At 37.8% G+C, this 20,850-nt stretch overlaps 2 protein-coding genes across 4 annotated transcripts in view; one reads left to right on the top strand and one right to left on the bottom strand.

Moving 5' to 3' along the window:
- Positions 1–20,850, bottom strand: part of dnai1.2 (dynein, axonemal, intermediate chain 1, paralog 2) — a 35,797-nt gene that overhangs the window by 1,751 nt on the left and 13,196 nt on the right. The window contains exons 19-21 of one of the 3 annotated variants that reach the window (XM_026307852.2): positions 18,245–18,430; positions 14,494–14,634; positions 8,831–9,192 (exon numbers count right to left, since the gene is read on the bottom strand). In XM_026307852.2, the coding sequence (XP_026163637.1) occupies positions 14,533–14,634; positions 18,245–18,430 (288 nt within the window). In that variant the 3' untranslated portion in view covers positions 8,831–9,192; positions 14,494–14,532. Of the gene's footprint in view, positions 1–8,830; positions 9,193–9,501; positions 11,268–14,493; positions 14,635–18,244; positions 18,431–20,850 lie in introns of those variants that run through there. The other 2 variants (XM_026307851.1, XM_026307853.2) reach the window with 2 other exon arrangements.
- On the top strand, positions 415–3,588 carry LOC113130887 (transmembrane protein 233). Its single transcript, XM_026307857.2, has 3 exons — positions 415–827; positions 1,378–1,512; positions 2,051–3,588. Exons 1-3 carry the CDS (start codon positions 642–644, stop codon positions 2,060–2,062), a joined length of 333 nt encoding a protein of 110 aa, XP_026163642.1. The 5' UTR covers positions 415–641; the 3' UTR covers positions 2,063–3,588.

Here is a 20,850-nt window from a genome sequence, read left to right as displayed (position 1 = left end):
TACATGTGACAGTTATATTCTGTGCCTGCCCCCATTGTCCCATTATTAGGTGTTGAAAAGTCTTTTAGAGATATAGTAAATGTGCAAGGAGGAGGATGTGTTTGCCATGTGTAGCCAAATAGTTTCAGCTATACTTCCATGTTTTGACCCGGACTGTGACAGTTCAAGACAAGCTGAAATGTGGGGTGCATGGTGCAGCAGAGTCCTCTTATACATCCTATTTGGTGTACTATAGGAACTACATTCATAAACATTACATGGCACTGAACTGCTGAGGGGGATCATTTCCATGTATTAGTTGTGTTGTGTGTTTCTGTGACATGCCAGCAGTGGTAAACAGAGTCTGATCCCTCACACTTGGACTCAGGGCAGGGTCTTGGATGGACTCCAGCTGGATTAGTGATCCTTTCCCCTCTTGTCTCTCCTGCTCCCTCTCTCTTGAACAAACTTCTTTTTATCCAGCTTTGGAAGAGGACTACAATATATCAGACGTGTCATCCAGCCTTCTGAACTTCTGGTTCTAAGCAGTTTTCAAGTTAAAGGCTTGACTGGATTTCTCTGTTTTTAGGTTCTGCTTCTTTGGTTCTTTTCACCTCTTTTAATTTGGGTCATTTTCCCTTACCACTGTGCTCTCAGGTACCATGCCTCTTGGAGCCCTAAATTCACAAGTGAAAAGTTCCCTGAGTGGGAGCGCATTTTTTGACGGCGGCTCTATAGAGGAGCAGGAACCTCCACCTCCACTCCGGAGCTACCTTTGTTTGACTATTTTCACCTGCTTTTGTCCTGCGTACCCCATCAACATTGTGGCTCTGGTCTTCTCTATCATGGTAAGCATGGACTACATAACTTGGCTAAGCTGGTGGCCTTCCTGAATATCTATCATATTATGCTATGCAGATGTACTGCTGTGTATCATTAAGGATATAATGTATGAGAATAAAAATGTGCTCTCCGTTTAATGTTACATAGTGTTCTTACAAGCTGTGTTGTCAGTGAATGCGTTGGATACTAAGATGTAACCCAGTCACACACAGCTGCTCTGCCCATCAAACAAACCTACTTGATCCACCATTTTGGAAAATGAAACAAAACTTCCATGTTGCAGACAGAGATTACACTGTAGACGTTCAGCTCTGTGTTACCAGGCTGATAATCTGCTGCTCCACTCACTATTATTTAAACAACAGAAGACAAATGAACCATTAAACCATGTAACAAACTCCCTGCAAAACATGCTATAAAACTTTAGATGACACTTTTAAATATTTGGTTAGTTTCACCAAATCATTGCAACTCTTGGAGCCAATCACAGCTTGTTAAAGTCAAATCCTCAATTAAATGAAAGAGTTTTCTATGTAACTGATTTCTTATTATCAGTCCAGAAACAGCTATTTTCATGGTGACTATGATGGGTCCAGGCGGCTGGGCAGAAACGCTCTCTATGTTGCCGTTGCCTCCATCATCATCGGCCTACTCATCATCGCCATCACCTGCACTGTTCATTTTACCACGGTAAGGCTTTGTTTTACACGGACACCTTGCTCTGTACTCACTCTCACAAACATAACATGCCAGTCTGCTCTGGAGGTCAAAGGCAACTTTATAGAACCCTTTCTCACCCTAAAAGCAGTGTAAGCAGAACAAACAAACAAAAACAAAACAGGGTTGTGAACATAGTTGTACCTGTTTGGCAATTTCTCTTAGGTAATTATCAAATGAGTACAAAGGTTTCTCAGGAAATTTGGCCATAACTGTAATTTGAAACTATTGACATTAATTGGCAATTTGAATAGAATGTTAAGTGCAATGCAGAGCTGGAAGTGCCAAAAAGTGGTGTACAATCTAGTATGAAATTCAAAGATAAGGCCTATGGTTATATAATACAAAATGCTCTAATAAGAGTAAATTAGACCTTTGATATATTGTATTAAAATACATACATAAAATGTTGTGACTGATTAGCTGTTGCTGGTTTCTTGAAACACTACATGTAACAGGTTTCCCTTATTGTACAAGGCCTTTGCTTAATATCTTTCTCTTCATGTTCCAGGCGCATTTTTAGCATTGTGGACAGGGGGGAGAAGAGAAGTAAGACACTTAACAGAAAAATCTTAAGAGGACATGTTGGACACGTGGTCGGTGCATACTGTCAACTAAAGAAAGGCCTTATTTTTCCTTCAATCTGTGCATCACTTCCACTCATGTTTGTTGTTTATACAGACAGTCAGTAGCTATACAAAGTTTCATTTCAATAATGCTTTAAAAAGGCAGCTAAAACGTAGAACGATAGAGAATGACCTCAATACATATTGTATAAGTTGTATTTGATTTTTTTAATTTAAAGTCTACGTGTATTCGTAGATTTTAAATATTGTTGAAATATATATTGTTTAAATATTTAAATATTGTTGAAAATATTTGTGCCACAACATTATGTTCATTATTATGATAGTGTTTGTCTGTGATAATAAAAATAAAATAACATGTGACTTGAGGAATTTTCTCGCTTAGATTAGATTAATGGTGAATTCAATCCTGTTAATGAAAGAATTTCACCTCTTTTCTGCTGTGGCATAGCTCAATACTATAATACATCTGCCACTGACGCGATTAAACTAAACTAAAAACCCAAACATCATATCATGTGTCTGTGCTAAGACTATAAACACAGACACAGACTCATATGTGAAATATTTCTCTTTCACCCAAACTCATTTAGGAACATTTATGAGCCATGAAACTACAAGCTGCTTTGCTGGGAAATGTTCTTGTAGTTTGATATGTTATAGTATACCCCCAACTATATATAGCCAGCTTCCCCTCCATGTTTCAGGTTGCCCAGCCTGACACATGGTCAACCAAACCTGACCCCGTTGCGAGGTAACTGAAACATATGAAAAGTGTAATAAAAGGTGGGAGGAAATAAAATGATGATTCATACGAGTTCAAACAGGAGGATCCACATCTTGTGTTCGTTAGATTAATTTCATCTCGTAACTCAGCTCATTTTTTGGTAGTTATTGCACAACACTTTCAGCAGTTTTCATACGTTTTACAGCTCTCCAGCTGGTAACAATTTTCTCCCCTAAGGACACACAAATCACACATACTCTACACAAAACAAAATAAAGTGTGCTGCTTGCAGCTCCATGTTTGATTTGCAGCATGAATTTTTCTGTCAAACCAATCATCTGTGCACAGGTTGAAATCAAAGCAGCGGCTCTGATGTGAAAGGACTGCTGCCATGTTTCAGCAGTTATTTTAACGCACTTGGGACAAATTAGTTTTGGCAGTAATCTTGCACTATTAACTGTGGTTATATGCAGCATGTTTGTAGTGCCACCTCTTTGATGTCACACCAAAGCAAAACTTGAGAGAACAAGATGAAAAATGAAATGCAAGCAGGGATTAGGTGACTTGAAAGCACGAGGCAAGATTATCAAGGGATCAAAGTAGACAGGAAACTGATTACTGTACTATGTAATGACGATCTTTTGTATTGAAAATGCCACACAGACAGAGTCAATTAATAAAGTTTTCATTCACGTTTTAATGCTACATTAAAGACATAAAACATTGTGGTAATCAGCTTTGTGAGTCACTTGCTTTTATTCCTCCGTAATAAATTATATTTTTTTCCAGCTTGCACTGACAGCATCACCTCACCTGAAGCTGTGCTGTTGTTTTGGTAGCTGAACTATAGCCAATACATTTGGAGAGCCCTTCATGTGAGTCATGAAGGGCTCATAAATAAGTCCCCTCTCACCAGCTCTTTCCATTAGCACTAGATAAGTCTCCATGTGTACATATCCCATGACACATTCCTCCTAGGCAGCAGCAGTTTGATCCAGTTTTAATAAATGAAAGAGGATAACTGTGGGAATGATGTAGAGCAGAAAGGACATAAACATGCCTGTAACTCATGGGATACACATTTGCTATCTGAGAATAGAGTTCTTTCAATGCTGTTTTGAAACCCCCACAGGTCCTTTTGTAATATTTTGCAATTTTCTATATTAACTGACATACAGTGTCACACACTATCATTTTAGAGATCTGCCATGTCAAATTGGTTTGCTCTTGTACACACCCAGACAATACAGAGTAACATAACAGCCCAATATTTCCTTTGCTACCTCTGATTTTGGTCTTCATCACCTCCTAAGAAAATTAGCTGGCACTTTAGGTGCTAATCCTCCATGGTCATCGGCCAAAGTAATGTCGAGTGCTTTTGTTTAGCTTTGTTGATGCCTGCATCTGGAAACAGTGCTGATGGAAGTAGTGACAGCGAACCATAACTGTAAAACAATCAGCTGAACAAAAAGCTCTGTGATGTAATGTGATGAGTCATTAACATTATATGAATTACACTAGCTGTAACCTCAACAACTTAGATTTCAACAGAATGCTGTTAGCATTGTGACATTTATTACAGTGGAGACCAACAGGATAATTCAGTGCTGCCTCTGTTGCTCATGGTCCAGTCTGTCAGTGTTTTAACTCTGATACTCATTTGAGAAACTGTCATCACAAATTTGTCGGTTTTGGTTGCTGAAATGTTTTTCACTCTGTTCATAAACTTGTTACCAATATTTTGACACCCACATCTACAATGCTTGTAGAAACTCCAACTCATAACTTTGTCCTGTTGAAGTGGTGTTCACTACTGTTTATTATAGCTGCTAATAACAGTTTAGCTGAATGGCTGTCAAGAGAGATCTAAATGTTTTGTTGTTACATTATGTAAAATGATTTTATTAGTCTTGATGTGCTCATGAAATGAGGCTGTAAAAACATCAGGGTTAAGAGAATCATACTGTATATAAACAAAATTAAAAGCACAACTGGGATATTGTTTCTATCAGCTTTTTTTGCTTGAGCTACTTTGGCTTTTGATATTGTTTTTTACGTTAAATATCCATTATACATTGTACTATTTAATATGTAGTTTAAACAACACTGTATTTTAGAGAGTGACCTCCTCTGACCTGCTGCTGCTATAAGAGGAAGGATGTTTGAAGATACACATGGTAGAAAAATCACTGCCTCCACCTGGGCCATAACTGTTGGCTGATGTGCATTTAAAAAGTATGGATGATCTGTCTTATAGTGCATATCTTCATCACACAAATACTGGGCTGTGTATCAAGTATACTCTATATCAGATGCTGTTTATTTAAATGGTGGATGGAGTAGTTTCTGGGCTGTCTTGTTAAAGGTTCATGTCTACATTTCCTCAGGCGTCACATAGTTAACAGATCAGGCAGAAGCTAATATTAGTGTTTGTGCCTGGCATGATATGCAGAATTAATGTCTGAGTTGTCTTGTTCTAAAATTCCTGAATACATTTCTAGGACTTAATAGATAATTTTGGTCAAAATGCACTTCGATATGAAACTATGACTGAAAGCAGATTAATCAGTTATTAATCTTTGAATACAACAGCCTAAAAACAAATGGTAGTTATGGTAGTTAATGTAGCCAAAGCATGTTATAAGTATGTATAAGACTGCATATGAAACTGTCTGTCCTCAGTTAGATAGCCAATAAAATCGAGTGACTCCAGTGAGCCTAAAAAATATCTCTCAGGTCAGGTCAACGGTTTTTTCATGCTATCATTTGAGTCATACAGGCATAAATGATACTTAAAATCAACATGATTTATGTGGCCACAGTTCTCATACAAACATTCATCAACAGATCTGAATTCACAGTAGAGTGTGTGATATATCTGGATACTTTTATCTTCAGAAAAAATGTGTCAAATGTCCAAAATATAAGGGAATGATGCACTATAAGAAAACAATATAGTGGATCTTTCAAAACAGACCTCTGCTGATGTTAGTGAGACTAGTGGGCTATTTTCTCGAGCTTTCTAAATCTGGGAGCAAAACAAGTTTAAAGAAAGGTTTCCCTCCCACGCATTTTCTTTCTTTTCAGGGAATTTACATTTATGGCAACCAGACAGATGAAAGTGTCAGAAGTCTTATTTTCTGCTGGTACAGGTGTGTACAGCTATTTTCTTTCTTTCCTTGTTCTTCTTCTATGTTCTGGCAAGACATGCTCATGAGATTATGTGTGTTTTGGGAGCTCACAAGGAGTTAGAGAATGTCCTGCCTACACACAGCCAAGGTGCCAGTCTGTTTTTCATCGGTTTCTCTCTCAGGATAAAATTTGACTTTGATCTTAAATTTAGGCATTTTGTGTAATATGTGTTTTTTTGTGTTAAAAGGATGGGACAAGGAGACAGCAGATTATGAACATCCAACCTTAACTGTCACATTTAATACTGGCACTAGTTGCCATGTGTGATTTTAGGTAATGTAATATGGATTTGTTATAAATCAGTTTCTATGGCTATTCTGCAATATAGCTAATGAGTTTGAGATACATATTGCTAATGAAAAAAAGGTCTAACATTACTGTCCTACCACAGTGCCATGGATGGGCCAGGGCCCACCTAGCTTGAACGCAGGCCCATCCAACCACTTACGTTTTGTGACACATGGAGTCAAACCTGCTCATCCAATTAAATACACTCAATATCAACCTGTGACCAACCTGTGCACAGTTGGGGTACTTCAGGGTCTCTTTTTCTCTTTCTTTTGGTATCAGTAATGCTGTTGCTTGTAGGAGATTAGGCAAATTATAAATTATACAAGTATGCCTGTGTTATTTTGGCTCCTATTCCTAGATGGAAGAGGCACGCCTTTTTTTTTTTTTTTGTAGGCCCACCAACACTAAGATTTCTGGCTCCATTAGTGGTACTGTCTTTGCTACAGTCCCACAGTGCCAGAGGAAAGCTGCAAATTCTTCATTTTTTCCACGTGTTCCAAGGTCAAGTCAAAGTTCCACCCTGAAAGTGTTCAGTACTGCCAGTAATAATATATCTGGCCTGTAGAGGGGCCTCAAGCAAAACGTTGCAGGGTCTAAGTACTGATTCAGCCTCTTAAGTTAGCCAGTAAAACAAGTATAGGTATAAATGAGAAGGTCCTGCATTAAAGGATGTTCATGTTGTCATTAACAAAGCACAGCAGAATGTAGAACAAATCAAGTGCACAAATGCCACAACTAAAGTACGTCTGAGCAGAAAACACAGCAAACCTACTAATAAATCACACAAGCTGGACAAAAAATAAATAAATAAATAATCACATTCAAAGTAAGGCCATAATTAAGTACAGTTTTCTGAAGTGATCCACAAATGAAAGTTCTTTCTATTTAAAAGTAGCATGGCAGAAGAAGATAATTCAGGACTTTGTAAGTGAAGATGTTTGCAAGAAAGAATGTTTTTTTGTGTTTGACAGCACAAACAGTGCAAACACAAACTTACTTGACAGTAAGTAGCCTACTGTTGATGTGTATAATGAAAACAAAGATTACAATGACTTACTGGAATAAACTATTCAGCTGCTTCAACAAATGTTTCTTATTAAATCAAAGAACTGAATAAAATTTCCCCACCTGTCAAGGAATACTTTGCAGGTTATTCCTTGACATTTTGTTTGTCTGTCAGTGAGTCATAAAGTTACCATCATCTATGAATTATCAAATTCATCCACAGTAACCAGCAAAATGATGATTTTGCCTATTTTTCCTGAAAACTGAAATTTAGATTCAATCTTTCACATTCGGATTATGTCTATGCTACTTCTAATTCATTTTTTTAGTTTGTATCTCAAACTCACTTCTACTACTAGCACACCAGCTCAATACTGATGTGTAGTCAAATAGAGCACACACTGTACAGTCTGAACATTATTCATTTTTCCACCTTAATAACTTAATAACAACTTGGAACAACGAAAGGTCCTGTGAGACATCTCAGATAAATGAGATCTCAGATAAAAAACAATGCATACTGTTTTTATTTTGAAACAGGGAACGATCTCCTGGTCGAGCAATTTTGTATGGATATGCTGATGCTGCAATGCTAACTGTTTAACTCTGCTTTGGCAGCTGCTTTTCAGTCTTGAAGGCTCTGAAATTGTGATAGTGTTATGGGAAACCATGGCATGACTATGCAGCTCATTTAGATCCATAACAGGTCTTATATTAAGAGTAAGGATCTAAAAATCTAAAGGGTAGGTGTGTTTGCTGTCTTATGAAACTGCAGTTTTTCTCAGTTTGTAAGCTTACAATGCCAAATGTCAAATCAAATCTCATGTAATGTAATAGAAATGACCAAAAATCATGGACAGACAAGTTCCAATTTTGGAGAGTGAATAAACTTGCTTATTGTTTTTACAAATTTGTAAGAAATACACTTCCCTTGATTGAATTTTAATTAGGGTTGCTCTCACAGTAGCCCAGTGTGCGTCCCTCTGCTCCCAGTCCTGTGTTGAACAGCTGAAATAATTTGTTTGGCCATATTCTGCACTGCAACATAAGGCGCAAGTCATTGTTTTGTCTAACAGGCAGCTTTGCTTTTTCTACGTAACAACCTCCACACCCCACAGCCCTCCTGTCTGCAGCAGGATCCCTGTGTAATTACATCCAGACAGTTCCCCTCTACCATGCTTGATATCACTGCTGACATCCACTAGCACAGCCCTTCCTCTCTCTCTTTCTCTCTCTCTCTCTGCTATTGGAGAGCTCTCTTACAAGCAACTGTGCAGTTCTGCCTCATCTTCAGTTGTGTGTGTATTGCAATGGAGCAGATGGAAAAGCAGAGGACGAGGGGGAGACAGAGGCAGAGATTAGGGAAGGGAATGGAGCATGGCAGACAGCTGAAGAGGGAAGTGTGATCCATGTGAAGAGAAAAGGAAAACAGAGGATGACTGAAGTACACATTGGAATATTTATTAAGAGGACAAACTGTTGGCTGAGTCTGTGGGGTAAGTGATCAATCTAAGACTTTCCTGTGATAGCACATGAAATTTAAAGGTCTTAGCATTTTTGTGATCTGAAGTTAACATCCAGACAAAATGAGAGATGTCAGGACTGGATACAACCCACAATGATACACAAGAGAGATCTCCACTTGTGATTGCTGCACCCTCAGGCTCTCTGGGGAAGTTTTGTCATGAATAACAATCCCCCTTAATCATGCAAAAGTGAAAGAATGGAGGCTCCTCTTCACCTGAGGGTTGAAGGCTGCACCAGAACGGATTGTGTCTTTATCAAATGTAGCCGTCACAATGTGGAGAGCCAGGTTTCCCATCACTGCATGTGGGAGAATGGACGAGGTTCCTGAGGGATGGGGAATCTGATTAATGGATCAAGCTAATTCATAAGAAGTGATTACAGGTCTGTGTCATAGTGCTGTCACTGGCATGCTGATGTTGGAGTGTTTTTTTTATTAAGTAAAGCTCTTTAGGCAGCTTTCCCCTGTAGTTTAATCCATCTTTTTGTGTATTTGACACTGTGTAACCTAAAGAATGAAAGAGACAGAGGGAAAAAGGACTGATTGATAGGAGAGAGATTCAAGAGATTCAACTGACTCAAGTGAAAAATTGACTTAAGGCTTTATTTTTGTCTTCCACAATGTTGGTAAAGGAGTTTTTCGTTTCCTTTCACCACTTACTTGAAAAAACCTCTGAAATGAGAACAAGGGGCACTTTTGTTGCACTTCATTTATCTTAAGGCCAATAAAATCTTAGCAATATACAGTAATGCTTAGAAATCTACATTCCACTGGCATAATATGAAAAATAATTGCCATTTTTGAAATAAATAAATGATCATGCATAAACCTTTCTTTGTAAGGAAAGTTGTCAGATAGTATCCTGACTAGTTGCAGTTTTCATCATGGTTTCAAAAAGTCAGACAGGTTCTGCATGTTCAGTCACAGTATATTCCCCAAAATGGTCAAAATTCCTCACTGTGCCAGGGTTATGTAAATATATGAGCACGATTGCATTTGACAAACCCAAAAGTTCCCATTCTCTATTAATTATTGTCCATCATGACTGTAAATACTGAATGAGAATAAATCACTATATATCACTTGCTAATGGCATTAATGGCTATAGTAAACAAAATGAAATGTGATGTGTGATATTAAGTGTCTAACTAATGTCTACAGAAAAACAAATGCAAAGTCCAGGGTACATTGTATTGTTCTCAGTGAGTCATCTTCAGGAGGGACCAGAATGCACATCACAATAAAAGGCCAAAACATTGCATTGATACGAGATACTCTAACCTTAGATCTGCTCTGATTAATTGTCAGAAAAGTGATAATTCTTCTCTGAATTTAAACTGGTCCTAAAAAAGTCAGCAAGTACTCTCTGATATTGTTCAGATGTTTTTATGAATTTCTAATGAGAGTCGAATATGAAAAACAACGAGCACATCAAGGATGTAGAGATCTATCTTCAAGAGTGAAGCAAAAACTATGCATTACCGTATGTGACCAAGTGCAAAGACCAAAATGGTCAAAATAATAAGTAACACTGGACCTGCCATTGTTTAGGTTGTAGAAATTCCCTGTTTCTAATTAATCAAATTACCAAAACCTTTTTGCAATCTAGCCTTGCCAACTGTGTGCCAAAAGACTTTAAGTACTTAAAGTAGAGGACTCCTTAGTAAAATAACCTGCTTATGTGATTAGTTGTTGATATATTGTTGTGATTTTATAATCTCAAAATAATGTATTTTACAGTGCACTAAATGTGGCTGGTGCTTGAGGTGTTCTGAGCCAATCATCAGGATTTGTAGCTAGACTGATCCAGGTATTCTTTAATGGCTCATTATTTTGCTAAACTTACAGCGCTGCTTTCCTTAATGACAGCTGGTCAAGCTGTTTTGCTAATTACTTTTAATTCTGTGAGGAATTTGACAACATGCCAAAATTAAAATGGTCTATCATTGGTTAAAGCCCTCTGCAGCTGGTGTCTGTTCTGCAGAAATAATTTGTGATGTAAGAAGCTCCACTTTTTAACACTGGCGTACATAAATAGTAGACTGAATAAAGTAGCTTGTGAGAAATGTGATGATTTATATTAAGTATGCTAATGATTTTATATTTTGTTTATATTTTGTTTTATATTGTGGAAAACACATTTTTAATCAGCACTGAAGTAAATAAAAGTAGTATATCTCACTTGGTATTGGCAGATACCCAATGCCAAAGGACTTAGATAACTGACTGATACACAGCTAGTTTTTATTTAACATCTCATATGCTTCTTGTGTTCCATTTTTCTTAATTGTTCTATTTGTTCCTCTCTTACAGACACTGGAATCATAAGCAATATTTGATAGTGAAGAATACTGTGAAATCAGCATTGCTGCAAGGCTCATCTGCATTGTGGAGTGTTGCCCTAAAGAAAAGAAAAAAGAAAAACAGAGCTTTGAGGAGTAAACATTCATGTCTGCAGTGAGAAGTATGGGGAGGCTCCTTCTTTAGTCTAATCTGAACATTCAAATGTGCAACGTGCCAAGAAACACTCCCTTTTCATAGTCACAATACATATTGATTTTTTTCACCTGATGGTACACAAGGCATTTAACTACACTATGGAAATTTAGTCCCTAAGGTTCATCTGTGGACATAAGGAATAATTCATATGGATGCAAGTTGCTAGTCTTAAACCAAGGCGTGAGTAATCTTCAGTTGCTAATAATGAATGACATCATAGAACCAACCTAAAACTCAACTGAAAATTTCATATTTCAGTTGGCAAACACTGGACACTGCAGTCCAGTCTTCAGAATGGAATCTGAGGAGAACACAACAGGTCTGTCCACAGCTGCGTTGGTTGCCATAGGCTGCAACACATTTGTTGCCATTCTCCTCCTCCTCCTCTGTCTAATAATGTACCGAGCCTGTATGGTCCCTTCCAGCCCAGAAAGGCTCCCAGTCCTGGCTCCCAGTGAAGGACAAACCCAGCAGATGAACGAGCACAAGTACCTGCTGAATTCCTGACTGCAGAAGGATGACACAAATGTAGCAATGACCTCGGATCACTCCTCCATAGGAGGGGGGACTGAGGGAGAACTGGAACTGACTGCAAGCAATAATTTGGCTTGTTTGGCTTCATAGTTTTAAAAATCAGCTGCCTGTCAGATAATAGCAATGTATGAACTGTGGTGGAGTGAGAATACTAATTTTAAGCAGCTGTAACTTCTCAGACTTTGGCTTGACAAAGTTCATGAAAGAATGCTGAGCTGAATGTACACATTTAACACATACATGGACGTGCTCACATTGACTGATGCAGGTTAAGAAGAGGCTAAGAGAAAGGAATGTTCAGTACACAGACAGCAAAATGCCTGTTGTTGGAGGTTACTAAATATATCATCTTATTTCATATTTTCTCCTGAAAAGAGAGAAAAACTGTCTATTGGTGTGAACAGGGACTTGATCCTGTGTGGAGAGTGTGTGTGTGTCATTGTCACTCATAAATACCAATGATCTATGAGGCATAGTGCCTTGTTGAGGGTGTTACATAAGGACTAGAGAGGCTTAGTTTAGATTTGTGTCCTCTTCAAAATGGCCCTCACACTGACATCTGCTTTTTGCTGTCCGTGATGGCCTACTCACTCTTGACTGAATCACAGATTGCAAACAGAAACTGTCCATGTTCCCACCACAAATAATCAATACTTAAGTATTTAACCTGTATTGCTGGTGCTGCAATGTCTACTATATGCAATGTCATTCTGACATTCTGACACTGCATATAGTAGAATGATTATTTGCAATTTTCAGAATATTAGCTGACAGAGTAATGCAATTAGAGGAGAAAGAAGTAAGAAAGGGTTTCAGAACATACTGCTGTGTCATGTGAAAATATGTCTGTATAAGCTACTACTGTACTGTAGAACTAGAAATATCCTTTGACATATCCTAACTGTTGTACCAAAAATGTACTTTGAAAGCAATGCACACTGCAAAATCGTTGCGACCTTCCACTATGGATCCAATCTGGAGAATCTGACAGAAGATTGAAAGCAATACATACAATGCATTATTTTATTTTGGGTCTAGGTCATTGCTCTACAAACATAAATTTATGCTATCAGAATTATTTAAGATATGCTGCTGTTTCACAAATAGACATACTGGCTTTAAAGAAACAATTTAAAAACACTGAAAATTTTAGGATCTTGGAATTGTTCTGCATTTATTTTGCTATTGCAAAAGATGCATCCATTTCATGATTTCAGTTAAAAGGTCACTGCCCCGGAAAAGAAGATGTTCCCACTACTTTGAATAGATTGTTGGAAGTCATTCTAGTAAACTGAATTTTGATTAATTATTGAATTACATAATAGCGATACAAAAGGCCATGGAAACAAGGTACTACAGTACAGCAACTGTGGGGCATCACAGACAAGCTCCAAACTTTAGTCAATGTTTCATATTTTAGTCACAATACACTTCTATTAGTGCATGTTTTAACCCTTCGTATATATTTTTCTGCATTTGACACACTTAACCATGGTGACTGTGTACTGCAGATAACCTACACTATACCTGAAAGCCACCTGATTAGACACACACTGAGCACCAGAGCTGATGCCGCTGTCCCGCTTATGTGCAACCCACACCACCCATTCTGTGTAGACACAGTGTATGTGTAACCAAGCGTGGAATTTTCCTCTGGATACACTACAGACATTGCATTATAATTGTGACCTCTGTTTTAGAAGTGTTCTTTCTCACCACACAATCCTAATGCAATACATGCAGCCACAACAATCTGCAAAAATGCAACATAAACACATCTGATTAACCATATAGCAACCAGTTCTTTACTGTTACTGCAGTAATGAGATTATTGTTGCAGCTGTATTCTCATTACTACCCGTGGTCAGTTTTTTAAGCATTGTCTATAAAAATTAGATGAGTGAGCAGCCTTACTCTAACTAAATCTGTGAAGATGAAGTAAGAATTCATACTTAAGGTAACTGAGCTCTTGGCAGTACAGACAGAAATAAGAGAGTGCGGGACATGGTGGCAGCATTTGATTCCAATGGAGCATTACAGCATTGGCTGGTACTTTACTGAAGGAGAAGATCATTTAGATGGAAAGGAATGGAGAAAAAGGCCAAATAAAGGCAGACACCAACATAACTCAAAATTCTTCCCATAGATGGGATAATAAAAGGTTCCTAGCTCATCCCTGGATGGGTGCCCAGCACAGTGTGTGTCAGGCAAGATAGGTCTTCTGGATATGGACCATAAATGTATAATCTATTATGCTAATTTTTCTCCCAGATCACTTGTAGTAACTTTTTTTTTAGCTTAATCAATTTGTATGACACATACAGAATGAGCTTGATAAATCCGTCCAGACAAGGTTAGCCAAGTCAATGAAATTCTAACATTGCCTGTTTAATATGTATCAAGTACTACAGTATAAATAAATGCATTATGAAGTGAATATGAATAATTTATTAACCACCTAGTAAAGATCAGAAAGAGAGATCGGAACAGTTTTAATGAACATATTCCTAATGCTTTTTTTGTTATGTTGTTTACTGTTGCACCTACTGAGTAAAAGAAATGGGTCTTATGTTAATGAGATTAAAAGGTTGTACCATGTTTATGTGGTGAGCAGAGAAGCCATGGCAGCAGTGTTAAACTGTGCTTCGCTCTGGTTCCCTCAAGAAACTAAGGAGCTTCTCCATCTTGGCTATTTCCACTTCAGGACCCTTAGGCAGCTCCTGACCCTTCTTTGCCTGTACAAACATAAAGCGAGACAGAGAGACGCCAGAATTACTTGACCTTATACTTACCAAGCATGGAGGGAAACCACAAACCCAAAAGGAGAAGTTTACAAGAGGAGAACACAAAACAGTCATAGAGAAACTGAAATGGATGCAAGGTCAGTAGTAATACAGTAGTTATCTTACTCCATTACACAATAATTTCTTTCCACCATACTGTAAAATGTGCGGTGGTTAGCTCTCTTGCCCCTCAATGGGAAAGTTCAAATCACATTCGCCTGGCACCTCTGCCATTGTTAGATCCAAGCCCAGATGAGGATGGTTGGGTGTTTGACTAGCAACCCGACACCCAACCCAACATAACCCAATAAATAAAAAAATATACTAAAACAAGGAGTGTCCCTTCTGCTGCTGGGATTGTCATTGACTGGGCAAGGGGAGCAGTGAGGGAAATCTTGCTGTGGATCTCAAACTCTATATTGTAAAACGCACTTTAAAGACCACAGCCTAAAGATATTGGAATGTAGTCAGGGCATGTATTTATAATTGGTACTTTTAAAAGCCCTGTAAGTGGATAAGAACAGCCACCTAAGACCTATGTAACATAACTTAATTTTTGACCCATAATGCTGTTCAAGCCAACTCTGTGAAACATATAAAAGGGATCCTTTACTATTGTTACAGGTTCTTTTCAGGCTGAGTATGCGTGACAAAGTCAATATCATTTACAGCTTGTACCACTAAATGTATGCAGCTAGTGACATCAAATAATACTATAACATACTTTTATGTTCAAGGACAAAGAGGTAATTCGTATTAACCTGTCTTTATTGTTCATTGAGGTAGATTACTATGACAGTCAGCATAGCATCTGTACAAATAAAGATGAACAATTACCAGATCAAAAAACCTTTTGAGCCACAAAACTGTCTGAAGAACTGTCATCAAGAAATGTATGACTGAAAACAAAACTAGACAGTGCTGAATGCTATGTTTTTAATGATAAAATACATTTTTAGTATTAATGCTAATATATAACAGTAATATACATTAAGGATTATGTTATACAATTGGTTGAGTTATTTTGAAATTTGAACATGATACAATGAGGGGGTGGATCCAGCCAGGCAGCTGTATTCCCTAAACAAATGCATGTGAATTCTCAAGTCAACATAACATCTCTGTGATGATGAATGGCTCAATAAAGCTTACTCCACAGTGGAGAGAAAGGCTGACTGAGCACAAAGCAGCACTTAAAATTAATAAAACCATCAAAAATAATAAAAATCTTAATTCATTTTCAGGATATCAACTTGTGTTCTGATGTATTTTCTAACTTCTCATTTTCTCTTGCTGGTTTGCACACAGAAGTAAAATCTAAAAATTCTTCTATCTAACAGACTTCCTCTGTATAATGCATGTAATTCCATGCCTGTGCTATAGGCCCAGAATTGTGTCTGCTCATGTCCAGACACATTAACACAAATATAAATGCTATGGCAGAAGTTATAATCTGGGAGCAGCAATGATTAAGAGTCTGTCACAGAATATCACATAATGCTGCTTTTGTATGGCCACTGTCACTTATGATTTGTAGTTAAAAAAGAATGAGCCCACTGAAAAAAGAACATGACATGAACTCATTCACTTTGCACACATATAAACAGAGCTGTGTGTACTTATTATACATTATGTGAATTGCAGCAGTTTCAAACTAGTTCCAACCAGAAATTGATGAAACAGCGGCAGACAATTTCTGTTCCTTATAATGTTAGTGTTTCAGACATCTAAGTACAACACTGGTGATCAATAGGGAAGTTGGACACCCACACACAGACACTCCAATGGTAACACCACAACTATAGAACTACACAGATTGACAAGCACGGAATAACTGCACATATACACCTAACATTAACTTATTATGGACTGTAACCCTTTAGTATGAACAGCACTCAGAATTTTTGCGCTTGCCTTAGCAGGGTACTTCCCTCACTAAATTTCTATTTTCTGACACTTAAAGTGGGAACATAGACTTCTCATTTTAGAAACTCAAAGCAATTAATTAAAGACTTTTTAAGGAGCACCACAGTACAAGAGAGGACTGGTTTACAGCACACTTATACTATTAAAGTTTGGAGTGCTAAGCCATGTACCAATATGTTTTGTATATTAATGGCCCATCATGCCCATTGTGCTAGTTTTAGTAGGCTGCTGTGCCAATATTATAAGACATATTATTGGTAATCTTGGCTGTGTGTGCCTAGTGCTCATTTGGCAAACTGGGTTCCAAAATGCTCTGAGCGCTTAAGTATGCAATTATTTCTCAATTGTATGCTTTAGGGCTACAGTCTGAGGTCACTAATGAGGTAGCACTGGGTGTTAGTGTATCTGTTGTTATGCTTTCCCTATATAAATTGTGTTTTTGAGGTCACAAGAGAACTATTTATATGTTGGTACCCAGGCATGGCAATGCAATGCATAATGCACAACCACATGTTGTGAAAAAAAATACACATAACTCCAACCATTATTCTGCTACTTTAAATGCACCAACATGAACACAAAGGAAAACTGGAGAGTCTAAGGATCTGATCCTAAATGAGCTCTGATTAAAGTGTTGTGACTCAGTGTGTCACTTGGTTTCCTCCTGTGTTTAGTAGGGCTGCAGTGATTACACCACATCTCATTAACCATCAGTGGCAGCAGCACTTTCAATGACTCATCATTTGTGAATGCAGTAAAGTGGAATTTCATTTTACCATTTAGCTATAACTGAATATCAAGCTATTTGTAGTTTTCATTTCTTCAAGATAATTTTCAAAATTTTGACTTGAAAAAACATAAATGCCCTAGCCATGAATCCCTATAAACCCAGGACATCTTGGTCACGGTAGGTATCTTACTCCACTGGACCACCAAAAGATTCTCTTTTATCTAATTTATCCACATTGATTTGTCCAACAGATATATAACAATTTATATTGTTTACCCTTCTAATGGTCTTTTCTAATAAGCTTAATCAATTATAATAGACATTTGACTTCTCTGGGGCTAATTATTAACTAGCCTAAATAAAAAAAAAAAAAAGAGAGAAAGAAGTACAGACGATTATGATTATAATGAGCTGCTGAGGAGGGGGTAGACAATTACCTTCATTCCACTGTTTGATGAAATTAGCTTGAGGTCAAGACTCTACAAAGAATGAATCATCTGATCTAGTTTCATTGATGTGGAATATGTGGCAGTCATGAATAATGCAAAAGAGCAGAGATGCTTGCAGGTTGTTTACAGCAAAAAATGGTGCTGTGCATAGGGGGAAAAGAAAAAAATAGGATGTACAAGTGTAGTGATTACCACACACTTCTCCCTTGTGCTAAAAGTGGTATAAGATTTGGTACCTAATTTGTAATGTGGACAAGCTCCATTTGTACGTGCTAATAGAGCCTAATTATAAAGACAAAGAAACAAGATACGGCACAAGGAATGGCAAAGCAGCTGCATTTAGAGAGGCAGGTTTATCTTCTTACCGTTTACAGACATACCTAAAATGGGCATAGCTATGGAGTAAATTAGATAAATTAATACAATGTAAGTCAAAGCAACTCTCTATCAAGCTTACCTTGGGTTTCTTGCGGAGGTTAGGGGAGAGTTTGAGGCTGGTGACATAGCCTCGGTCATTGCCCAATATGATGACAGGATAGATGGGATTAAACTCAATGTGAGTAAGCTTGGTCTTCTTTTTGGCCACTACTTGCTGTTGGCAGATAGCTTTATATTTGTTGACATTGAGGTCAAAAACATGAACCTGAAAAAGAGTTGTGATTGCATCAGTATATGTGCTTAAAAGAACAGTTCTGACAGCATTTCTTAAATGACATTTTAGGCACACGCCACTACCAGAACAGTACTGACAGTTTACACTAAGAGTAAATTACACCCTGACAAACTAGCTTGTTGATGACCCTATTCGTGCTATAGGATTTAACTCAGATTTTGCTTCATTATGCTATCGATATTGCTTCAGTATATGAAGGCTAAATCTGTTGGTACAGACTGCCTTTTCATATTCTGTGTGTCGTCTTTTATATGAGAAGGAGAGCGGTGGAGGACAAGCCTCTGCAGGGTAGCAAGCCTGACCATCTGGTGCAAGGAAGGGTGTTCCCAGCACCAGCAATTCAGTGTGTGTGCACTTCTGTCCATCTCTGTGTGTGTGTGTGTGTGTGTGTGTGTGTGTATGTGTGCCTGGTATACACACTGTGGGATGCAAAACCTATTTACACAGTCACATGGTTACTGGGAGGTCTGGGTTAGGTTGAAGATAGAGTAAGGTTCCAGAAAATGTACTTAAGGTAATGTAAAGTCGACACGTCTGTGGGTGTCTGTGTGTGCATGTTGGCATCCGCAGTACAAAATCATAGGCATCTTTACCCAGAAGAAACCGAATCACAGGTATTCATATTTGTGGCTAAGTGCATTTAGACAATTTGTCAGCAAGAATTGAACCCACTGCAAAGCACAGCCCACTCCTTTTACCAGAAAAATGACTGTGCCAGGCGTGCTAGGGTTCACACTGTCTACTGCATGTGCAACAGGATAACACAAAGAATCACTTCAAAGCAGTCATTATATTCTATCAGGGTGTGACCCACTGTAACCTCCATTACTCCAGCCATTATAAACAGTATGTTTTCTGCTCATATGTAATAGTTAGTTATTCCAGTACACACTAAGTGTATATTCAAATTACACCATGACTTGGAGCAGGAACACAATTTACTGTTAAAATAATTCCATAATGTATGACCATGACTAGCATTAATACAGTACTTCTCCAGCAAACCTCAGTTTAGTTGCAATACAATTTCAAAACATCTTAAAATTGCGGGGACACATTACCATTGTCTCTATTTTTGTATTGCTTTAGGTTTGCAGTTGCAGTGCATGATGTTAAGGCACATCAACAGTAACTGTTTTCATTCAACAAAACCCTGAAATCTGTGATGATGTTGGTATATTAATGGAAATATATGGCAGTTCATGTACAGTTGGTTAAGAGAAGCTGCACAGACAGTGAATATGGATTTCGAGATTAATCACTGGGGGATATGCTAGTACGTCTCATTATTTCATCCTGACACTCAATTTCCTTAACAGCCAGCTCAGATGGAGACACAAGGATAGAGAGAATGAAGAGATATTTGCTTGCACTGCACAACTCAGTGTCATTCTAACACTTCAACTTGCCAAGCAAGTCATTATCTTTATGAACACATATACACATGCATGTATGTGTGCATGTACGCACACACATACATAAATACATACACCATTGTGTCCCTGACATTTTACAATGTGGCAGCAGCAGCAGACCAGATTGTCATCAACAGTAAATACACGTCAAGAAACTCACAACTTGTGTTGAGTCACTCATGCTCTATCAGACACTTGTCACAGAAAACGACAAATGTACTGCAAAGATTCTGCTATCCTGGGGACAATTATGTGCCTTAACATCATGCACTGCAACCGCAAACTGAATATTCTGTCATCCTTCAAAATTTGACAGCCACTAATTGTTAAGAAGCATTTATCCTTGCCTTAGACCAAATGCAGAAGGGAATTATTTAGTGAATTTATTTAATTCTGCATATCCCTATTAAATTTAGTGGTGACTTAAATTTGGCATTTAGTAAGTAAATACTAGGATAACTGTGATATACTCAAGGCATGCTCACAACTAGCTATTTTTGTCCAAGCAATTCCTTAAAATCAGACTAAAATGAGTTCAGTTTTGAATTCAGCACACTGAGACCAGCCACACTGACCTTGAACTCCACTTTAATATTCTTGTCCTTCCTGTTGCTGAGAAGGGAGAGGATATTTCACTAGTAAAATTAGCTTTTAATGAGCTTTTTAAAAGCTGCATTTGATCTAGTTTCAGAGAATAACTTGCAATATACAACACCTAATATACTTCCTAAAAAAGTCATTGCATTTGTTTTTGTTTTGTAGAAAATTAAACAAACTGATGGTCTCATTCTAGATATACACAGCAAAGATTGTGACACATCTCCCATTCACGCTTTCATTCTTCATGGGGACTTTATATGGACTTAAATTAATTACCTAGAGATGTACCCTAACCTTTACTGTAGTCATTACTTGCTTTATCCTAACCTTAACACATTAACCTAACCCTAACCTTGCGTAACCCTTTAAACCAAA

The sequence above is a fragment of the Mastacembelus armatus genome, chromosome 5, assembly GCF_900324485.2.
Source record: "Mastacembelus armatus chromosome 5, fMasArm1.2, whole genome shotgun sequence".
Taxonomy (NCBI): domain Eukaryota; kingdom Metazoa; phylum Chordata; class Actinopteri; order Synbranchiformes; family Mastacembelidae; genus Mastacembelus; species Mastacembelus armatus.
The sequence above is the reverse complement of the archived record's forward strand: the minus strand, read 5'-3'. Positions and strand labels throughout refer to the sequence as shown.

Coding starts and splice junctions, on each gene's coding strand:
- LOC113130887 (XM_026307857.2), top strand. CDS start 642: ATGCCTCTTGGAGCCCTAAATTCACAAGTGAAAAGTTCCCTGAGTGGG. Junction 828..1,377: donor CTCTGGTCTTCTCTATCATG/GTAAGCATGGAC, acceptor TCTTATTATCAG/TCCAGAAACAGCTATTTTCA.